This window comes from Antrostomus carolinensis, unplaced genomic scaffold (assembly GCF_000700745.2).
Source record: "Antrostomus carolinensis isolate BGI_N321 unplaced genomic scaffold, ASM70074v2 Scaffold55826, whole genome shotgun sequence".
Taxonomy (NCBI): domain Eukaryota; kingdom Metazoa; phylum Chordata; class Aves; order Caprimulgiformes; family Caprimulgidae; genus Antrostomus; species Antrostomus carolinensis.
The window spans coordinates 1-9,785 of record NW_010325060.1 but is presented as its reverse complement, the minus strand read 5'-3'; the positions used below and the strand labels follow the sequence as shown (position 1 = coordinate 9,785).

General features: G+C 37.9%; 1 protein-coding gene and 1 non-coding gene across 2 annotated transcripts; both read left to right on the top strand.

Annotated features, from left to right (window-relative positions):
• Positions 1–103: 103 nt before the first annotated feature.
• HAUS6 (HAUS augmin like complex subunit 6) lies at positions 104–7,769 on the top strand (the record flags this gene model as incomplete). Its single annotated transcript, XM_029085726.1, has 7 exons — positions 104–206; positions 2,036–2,126; positions 3,590–3,653; positions 4,316–4,501; positions 5,367–5,502; positions 5,842–6,852; positions 7,708–7,769. Coding segments are annotated over 7 exons (1,653 nt in total), but the record flags the coding sequence as incomplete, so codon positions are not given.
• LOC114818709 (small Cajal body-specific RNA 8) lies at positions 3,344–3,473 on the top strand. The gene has a single exon (XR_003766242.1).
• Positions 7,770–9,785: the final 2,016 nt, after the last annotated feature.

Here is a 9,785-nt window from a genome sequence, read left to right as displayed (position 1 = left end):
TTGATGATCTTAAAGGGCTTTTCCAATCTAAGTGATTTGGTGATTCTGTAATTGTTGCTGATTTTTTCAGTCTGATTGTGTAACTCCTTTTTCCTTTTGAAAGGAACTTGATCTGTTAAAAGCTTCGCCATCCTATTCTCTTAATCTTGCAGAAGATGATGATGATGATGATAGTGTCTTTTGTCAACGTGTAGTATCAGTTTCAGGTGAGTGAACGGGAGAATCTTCTTTTCCTTCTCCCCCTCACCCCACCCTCAGCCATAGTTGTTAAAAGTTACTTGGAGTCAAAAAGACTTCATGCTTGCATTTACAAATATCTTTGGTGGTCTCTGATCTGGTTCTGAATGCCTCCTTGTCACAATTGCCTTCCATTTTTCAACCTTGTCGTATTTCAAAGAGTCTCTGAAGCTTTTGATACGGCCCAAAAAACCCAATGGTGGAGCTGTCTGGTATTTTGTTGTTCTTGCATGAAGGTTGTTGAGACTGATTTCCAAATACAGAGTTCTTTCATGGGTTCTAGAGAATGCATTCACTCTAACAGTAAAAGTTACTTCAGGTTGGAGGAGTCATAAGAGAGGAAGAAGATAGAACTTTCCATTGTCTGGCTGGGAAAGGAAATTGAAGATGTCTTCCCACATAAGTCTCTTTTCCTTGTGCATTCTGAAGTACTTATTCCACAGTAACTATGTCATTTGATCAGGACCTTACTTGATCTCTATGTTGGTTGCTTTCAGTCATTAGGTTAACAGTGCTAATCAGAGCTCACTTTGATCAGGCATGGATGTTGCACGTGCTCTAATCAGCTTATGAGCTTATTGTATTTTACTGGATAGTGCTTACTGACCAAGTGTTGACTGTTTGTAGTGTAGAGTTATAAATTACAAGCTACAAAGCAAGGGTGAAAAAGGAGGAGGAAGACCGCTTGATTCGTATGTCATTTGCAGTCTCTTCTAGGAAAAATGACATAACGGAAGTTTGTTGGAATTTCAAGGTGCAAAGCAATAGGGAGATCATTTTGGTTACAAAGGTGAAAGCACTGCTCCAGCAGTCTGAGGGTCTGTAGGTATAAGGCTAGAAGATGCAAAGGAAAGGCTACAGAATTGCAAATGGAAAGTTATTTGCCTTAAAAATTTCAAAGATAAAAGCACTGTGCAATAATGCTGTGAACTTCTGGTAATACCAGAAAGCTTGAAACAAACTGGTGTCTGTGGCATTCTCTGGTTAAGATGCTTGGTCTGAGAATCTAGACACTAAGAAAACTTTCTGCCTGTTAACATGATAAGCTTTAAAAAAAATGTTAACCTCACTGAGCTTCCTGAAGTGAGCTTGGATTTTGGATGTGGTGTTGAAGTAAATACAAAAGGAAATTCCGTTTACGTTTGCAGAAGATGAAATTTAGGGTTAGTAGAGAGCTACTGAGGTTACACTTTGTTTACCAAATAATGTGCCCAAATAGGTATTTGTTAACCTAGAGAGTCCTGAGCTGAGGTCTGTGTACCTCTGATAATACATAAAACATTTCCAAGGCAAGTGTGCCTTGCCTTGCTTGGACTGAGACAGCACTGTGGACATGCTTATCTGTCTGATCAGAGATATTTATTGATAAAAGCAGGTGAAAATCGTGGAGGAAAAAGTGGGTGGAATTTTGCTTTGTGGAATTGATGTATCAGATGATTGGTAAGTGTATGGAGAGGAGGGGATAATGATGATGTGTGGCTGGGATTGCAGTTTGGAGGAAAGTGGAATGTATGATATATGCAGGGCAGCAGATAGAATCATGCCTCTCGAACAACAGATTCAGGAACAACACAAATAGGTACTGGCTGCTAGTGACGTCTGTGGCTGCAGGCAGTACCCGAGCAAAAGGATTGATTTAAATGTCCTGCTTATGTATTAATTTATTTTTCTTGAAGTGTTCATTAAGTCCATCCTGTGAATAGTCTTCAGAAGTGACCTGGGTCACTTGTGTCACCTGGCAAGCCTGAGCAAAAAAAAAATGAAAGCAATAATAAAACTCTTTGACTTGTTTTTCTAGATGTTTATGACTCTATTCATGAAGTACCTTATGAGAAAGGTGATGGGGCATTGGAAATTACGGTGGATACGTCAATACTGCCAACAAGATGGTATGATGTTAATAAGAAATTGATAAAAAAGCGGTGGAAAAAATAGAAATTTACTTGTTGGAGTTGAATATATTGCATGTCTTGATCCTTAGTGGTATACTTTAGTAGCTTGCTCCTTATGTGTCACATCCACGTGGTTTAGCAAGATAGTCCTGAAGTAACTCCCACCTTCTGCAGCTGGTGACCAGTTGATCAACTGATTGCTGCTGAATAGGATATGCAGCAGCCAAGTTGCAAGGTTTTTATCTCGCTTCTTAACTATGTTCTTTCAAGTTTTAAGAGGTGGGTGGAGGAAACAGAGAATTCTGTTTCTCAGGCTGGATTGAGATAGGCATATATGTTTCCAAATAGCCTGAGAATAAAAGAACAGACATTGACAGGAGCCCTTCTTCTGTGTTTTAAAAAAAGAAAAAAAGGCAACCCTCCCCCTCCACACAGACAAAAAACCCCCCCACAAACAACTACAACTGAACCAAAACAAAGAACTCTTGACTCCCTAGCAGAGTTACTGTGCTAAACCTTCTCAACAAGGCTTTTCTCATGAATCTTCTAACTGTAACTTCTCTTACTACAGTTCCAGCAAAGGACAGAACACAAAACAATGGTATTCTAAGAAGTTTTGGTCTGTTTGTCATTTTCTTAGTTCAGGAAGGTTTAATGACCTTTGGAATAACACTGTATTTCATAGTATGACTCCTACAGATACCTGAAAGTTACCTACTAGGAGAGAAAGGGAGGTAGCAAAGGAAGGCTGTCCTACACTTAGACATTAGTAGAGGTAGTTGCATATAAGGCTCAAAGGCTGTTCCAAGTAGTTGACAGTTAAAGCTTGGATTTCTCTCCGTGACTTCATAGAGCATGGATTTTTCTCTGCTTCTGATTCTAATGTTTCAAGTGCGTTCTTCCTAACAAGTGAGGACTGTACCTTATGTTTTAGAGAGCTACGCAATTAGCACTACGCTCATCAGAGGTGATAAGACTGAAGTTTTTGGTAGCCAGGTGACTGTTAAATATCAGTAAGTTCATATAGGAACAGACCTGTGGATGGCAGAGGTGATTTAGAGGAAAAATATCTAGGGAAAAGAACATTATTAAGTCTGCAGAAGACTTTCCAGTTATCTTTGCAGAATACAGAAGACTTGTTTACAAAATGTAACATGAAAACCCTTCTTTTTCTGTTTGGTAATTAAGGGAAAAAATTCATAATTTATTAATTTTGGGAGGCTGATACACAACTAGGGCTAAATCTGCTCTAATTGTCACATGTTCTCCCTATAGTAAAATTGCCTTCTGATGACCGGGACGAATTGAGGGAAATCGTAACGGACAGATACGGGGCACACAATATGTAATGGCCTTACTACTAAGGCTTACATGCCATTTGTTTAATTTGTCTCTAAAACATCTTTTCTTTTTTTTTTTTTTTTCCCCCTTTTCCCTTTCTCTCTCCCACACCTCCCAAGGATCTCTTCAGTGCCTTTGGAGTTGTCAAAAGTGTCTGAAAACAGAGACCTGTTAATTGAAAAGGTTGTTCTTAAGTAATTTCCTATCTGTCAAAGAAGTTAAACGTATGATGCTTTTTATATTGATTGAAGTATTAGACTTAGTATTTAGGGGGAAGGGGGTTGGGGTTTTTTTTGGAGTTTTTTTGGGTTTTTTTAAAGTAGTATTTTTACTCCTTTGAATCAGTCTGGTAAAACTGTGATGGCTAACTGCCAGGGACTTCATTAAGCTTTAGGAAAGGACAGTAGGAAGTAGGTGCATTGCACCTGACTTCCAGTACAACTTAGTGCGTCACTGATTCTCTGCTTGCTGAAACAATCTTTTTGACGTGAGCAGTGGTCAGACTTTGTTTCTTTAAGTTGTGTGTGAACTTAAGGTTTGTAATACGGCCTGAAAGCAAATTGGGTGGACAGCTGTCCATTGCACAATTGTTCACTGTAGTGTGTTCAAGGTAGTTGCAGATGAGTCGTCTGTGTTCTGTGCCACACCCTATCCTAGCACTACTTATGTCCTACTTTAAATAAGATTGTAAAACTATTTTGTGTTTAGTTAGAATTTAAGACCAGAATATTTTATCGATTAAGCACAAAGGCCATTGCTGTTCAAAATTTGTACAGCAGTTTCTTCGTGCTGATTTTCTGACACTTGAGTTTAAAACTTCTAATAATTCCTGTGTATTCCTCTAGGACTTGCATACTGAAACTTGCAAGAGGCAAAAAAAGCCTGCGCCTCAAAAATTCTTAAGAAATGGAAAGGATGAATCTGCCATTTCAGAAATGTGTGAGAATGCAGGTGATCAGCTTATCCAGACAGTCTCTCCTATCAAAAAAGACGACCCTCTTATGAAAGCCAGAGATGAGCTGGCAGAAGAGGTTAGGAAGAGTTATTTTTAAATTTTTTGTTTGTTTGTTTTTAAATAAATGATCATTAAGTTCAGAGAACAAATTACTAATTATATCGTAAAATACCTCTTGTAATCTGTGTGTGCCAAAAGTTACTTTTTTCTGCTAGGTAGTAATCAGTGTCGCTAATGATGACTGCCCAATTAAGTACGCTCTGAAAGCCTGGAGCTTGTGCAGTTATCATCCTTATAAATCATGGTAAAGTGAATAGCACTTTCAGTCAAATCATGGTGTGATTTTTATCACCTCCTGCTGTCACCTATGAACTACTGCATATATTGAGAATCCAACAGTCCTGTTTGTTTCTGGAGTTATGCAGGTTAATTATTTAATGGGGGCTTGGGAATTTTAAGCAGGAATTTAAGTATTTCCCCTTTTAGGTACTTTATTTAACTGAGGAATTCCTTCACAAGAGCTACTGTAAAATGTGCCATAGCTTGACTTGGAAAGTAAATTGCATATTTCACTGAAATGGTACAGTTATTTTTCATCTAATAAAATATTTTACTTAAATGTAGCTCTAGTCTTCACACTTAGGCAGTTCCTGTCTAGTGTCTTAAATATATGCTGAGCACATTTTCTTATTTTAAAGATGGATTCACAGATGATGAAGGAACTTAGAACTGAATTCTTATTTCAGTCCCTTATCTTCATTTTGTGTTTATAGGACACTAGTGGTTGTGAGCCTAGGCAGTAAGTGACAGAAGAAGAGTCAGGAGATTCCAAACTCCTCGGATCATTTAGAGAATGTGACTTATTTTGAGCCATAACTGATAGAAATAACAAGGTTATAACTTTGCATTCTCTGGATTTGCTCTTTTCTAACATCCTACAGATTGCAAAAACAGTGATGTCTGAATCGCCTCAGAGTGGTGAAGGAAAAGCAATGTCATTAGAAGATCTGGTTAGTTCACTGGCTTTTAACCCATTTGTAACGCGGAAACAAATTCCTCGAACTCCAGAAAATCTGCGTAAGTCTAAAGCTCTGTTTTTATAGTACTGGTGAGAAATGTGGTTAATTCATTGATATTGTACATGTCACACAAAAATAAAAAGATAATTATTTCATCGAAGCTCCAAGTTATCCTAATGGCTCAGTCTGTAACAAAACATAATAGGCCTAATAAGGTGTAGGCCTAATAAGATGTCAATACTGTGAATTTGATTTAACATAGATTTTTTTTTTTTTCCTGTGTAGAATTCCTTTTGTGTTGAGGAAGAAAACTAAGCATGTTACTGAAGAGACAGATTTAAAACAGATGATTTACAGTATGAAAGTACTAAAATTTCACCTGGTTTGTTCCATTTAGTTACTGAAATTAGAAGCTCTTGGAGAAAAGCTATTCAGACTGAGGGCTCATCAGATGTAGAGCTGTCCCCAGCTGAAGTAATGAGAGAAGAAGCTTCAGTGGACTCTGCACTTAAAACACAGGAGGTAGAAGACTCTAAGATTGTGTGTTCTAACCCTGCATCTCCTGTACCTGACTTTGATCCTCCCTCATCAGAAAGGAACTCTTGGTTAAGTTCTACAGAATTTAGACCTCAAGAGCAGATGGAGGTAAGTCATATAATTGAATCTCCAACTTCGAAAACATCTGGATTGCAAGAGAGTAAGAGAACTGAAGAACGGGAATTAAAATGTATTGATTTGAACAAAAGTTGTGTAGAAGATCCAGAAGAACAGGTTTTTCCATATAGAAAGAAGAACATGAATACTACAGGTATTTGTTCAGAAAGCAATAGTAGAACAAATGTTCTACCTTCAGACCACTCTTGGGGTTCCTTGATGAATGAGATGCTGCAACAGAGTGTATCTTCAATGTTAAGTTCTATGAATGTTGAAAGTGCCCACTTGGGAATATTGGATGAGACACTTCCAGAAGAACTTGATAACATAGATCTCAACAAATCTTCAAGCTCAGAGTCTGATGTAATAGACAGTGAATATGTAACAGGTGGTTCAAGAAATAAGGGTATTAAAAAATCAAATCTAGATCTACAGTCCCAGTTCAACACGTATGAAGCACAGAAGAAGACTGCATCTAGAAGTGACGAGGAGCTGCATCAAACACATAATGGAGGTGAATCTCCAAGTTGTCAATCAGACCTAAGTCTTGCATCAGAAAGAGGAGAAGGAGATGAATCATACAATCCTCTAGAACTCTTCCGCTTGGATGATGAATTTGTCAAGACGCCATCACCAGTATCTCTTGATAAAAGAAAATATTCCCTGTCATCTTTGCTGATATCTTCTCAACATCTGGAGGAAATGGCATCAATGGTACACGATATCCCAGTAGAGTTAATACATAAATTGAAGGGTAAGTATCCTGCTGCCGGATATACTACCGTAAATAATCTATCCTGAGTATCTGAACCCTGCTGTGGAAGTGTAGGAAGATTAGTTATTTGTATGCTTATTCCTTATGGAAGAGGAGGCATAAAAGCAAACGAAACATACTTCCTTTAGTTGTATCAACATCTTGCAAATAGGAGGAAAGGTGCTCATCTGATTTTCTGAGGTAATCTGCAGCTATTTAAAAAAAAAAAGCTTTAAGGTGCATTAGCAATGGAGTAATCTGAAGTTAAATTTTGAGAATTCACAGTTTGAAATAATGTTTACTCTGAACAAATTTGACTATTAAGAAATGTATTGTAGGTAATTGGAACTTCTGTGAGGTCAGTCAGGTGTTCATAATCTGTAATACTTTATTAATATACTTTTTATTATGAAATATCCTCCATTCCAGCCTGCCTTCCCTCTCAACCCATTTCCAACAGAAGTGTCAACTTTGTTTAACTGATAGTACAATGTTTAGTTACATGTGAGGTCAGTTTTTGAAATACATTAATAAAAATGAGCCATAAATGGTTATACAGAAGACTTTCACTGAAACAGGAGATATTTAAAGGAGTACTAGAGATTTTAACACAAAAAGCTAGTCTCAAGGAGTAGTGAGATTTATACTTCATGCAAAGGCTTGCTGCAATTTAGCTTTCACTTAAAATTGTGGCTGTACTGATAACAGATGATTTTGCCTTACTTGGAACACTTGTAAGAATTAGAAGTGCCATTTTGAATATGCTTTTTTTAATATATGCAAAACACTTGAAGCAGTATTTCTGTCAATTAAGTGAATATTATAGAGTGTTAACTAATACACTTTTTCTTCCAGACAAAGAACAGTTGGAGGAGAAGCCAGACACAAAGGAACCATCATCAGGATATGATTTGTAAAGCAGGAGCATTACCATAGTAGTGCAATTACAGTTTTTTTGAGCATGTAGCATGTTCTCCAAGCACTGCCTAGATAGAGAAATTGCACTCTTTTTTATTTTTTGTAGAGTCTGTATTCCAATTTCTTTAAGAGTGTCAGTTGCCTGTTCTGGTTCTTCCAATTTCATGTCATCTGTCGTAGTATTCCATGTACAGCCCATCATTTATGTACAGAACTATATATTCCTTTTAAAGCATATTTCTAAAAACAGCAGATATTGAGTAAGTGCCATAATCCTAGAAAATGGGAAAACAAAATGTCAAATGAGAAATAGTGAAATCTTTGGTGACTTTCTTACTCCTGATTCTTGCCCCCCCCAAAAAATAAATCCCAGCCCACCCAGATTTTACTTTACATTAATTGAATTCTTCTCTCTTGTTGACACTTCTAGTTGATATTGCCATTAGTTCTACCTGTTAATAGAGGCTACTCTCTTCTTGGAAACTTCCACTGGAGTGCCTATTTCTTTAAGCATTTTACTGAATAAAAGTTTTGCACTGAAGTTGTAAAAAAAAAAAAAAAAAAAAAGACTTGTGTTGATACCACTTTATTTTCAAATAGCTGATATACATTTATGACATTTTGATGTAAGTAACTGATAATACAGCTTGTGGTCAGGTGGGAATGCAAAAGCTGAGCTTGCAGCAGATAAAACTTCTTATTGTAAAAGTACTGACCCCTAGTCTTACATTTTTAGTGAGTTTTGAAATGTTGGTAAATAAAGTTTTTTCTGCTTTTCTATATCTTTCTCCTCCTTTCTTCCAAAACAGTCGCAGGCAGGTTTTAAGAAGAATCTCCACATGTTTGACATCTTCCTTATAAAGCAGAATTTGACAAGCTTTATGAAAAGAGATTTGGGTGACTGGTTGTGGAAGCGATAATGTGGCTGCTGACATGGTAACAACTAAGAGGGAAGTGCTACTTAATAGCCCGTTTACATGTTGATCTAATCATGGTCAAACAGCTAAAGAATTGGAAGATCTGACCTTTGCTGTCAACTCTCTGGAACAGGCCCAGCGGTGTTCCTTGCAGACTTGTGCTCTAGGGCTTGGTGCTGGTGACTTCACAAGCGTTCCCCAGGTGACTGCCAAGGCTTTCATGCCCTGGTCAGAAGAGGCTTGGAAGCAGGACTGCAGAGCTCTGGTTGGGATGCCACCAGAGGAACCTAGGCATGCTGCCCCAGGGAAGGACCTGCTCAACTAGCCTGCTAGTGTCATGTGCTCTGTCCCTGCTTCTGGAGGTTCCTAGATCTTCTGACATAATTGTCTCCAGGGACCGCTCCTGCAGAGCGGTACCTTTGTTTTGTTTTGGGGTTTTTTGTGAGGTTTTTTGTTGTTTTTTGTTTTGCCTTTTTCTGCTATAGAGATCTGTTGGGAAAGGCCTGAACTGTAACTTTTTTTGAGCAAACATGTCTCCTGTATCGCCTGTGCCTTTGCATGCAGTTCCATCTCTGAAGAAGTGCGTTTGTCAGCTGTGCTCCTGTGGGTATGTAAAAGAGGCTGGGGGAATGAGCTTGGAGTAGCAGTCACTTGGCTACCAGGCTTCACTGTTATTCACTGCTCTAAGTTGCAAATGAAAATTTATATTTGAATCTGTTCTTTGGGAGAACAGCAGGATGTTATCAGCAGCTACAAATACAACTTTCTGTAGATTTTTGTGATTTCTTTAAAACTGGGTGTTTGCTGAAGAGGAATACAATATTCATAAGATGCAGTGTTAAGTGTCGAAGATACCTGTCCTGAAGTACCATTCAGAAATACTTGCTCATTAAGCTTGAGAAATTTTCTCATTAACTTCCTACTCAGAAGATTCTTCCACTTGACTTCCTAAGAATAAGGAATTGGGCTCCTGAAGTTAGGCACAGTGGATTATTATTAGCTCAAGAACACGGTGCAAATATGTCACTTTCCTCTCCAGAGAAGAATATGCCATATATTATATGATTTAGTGCAGCACTGCAGAACGGTCAGTATTTT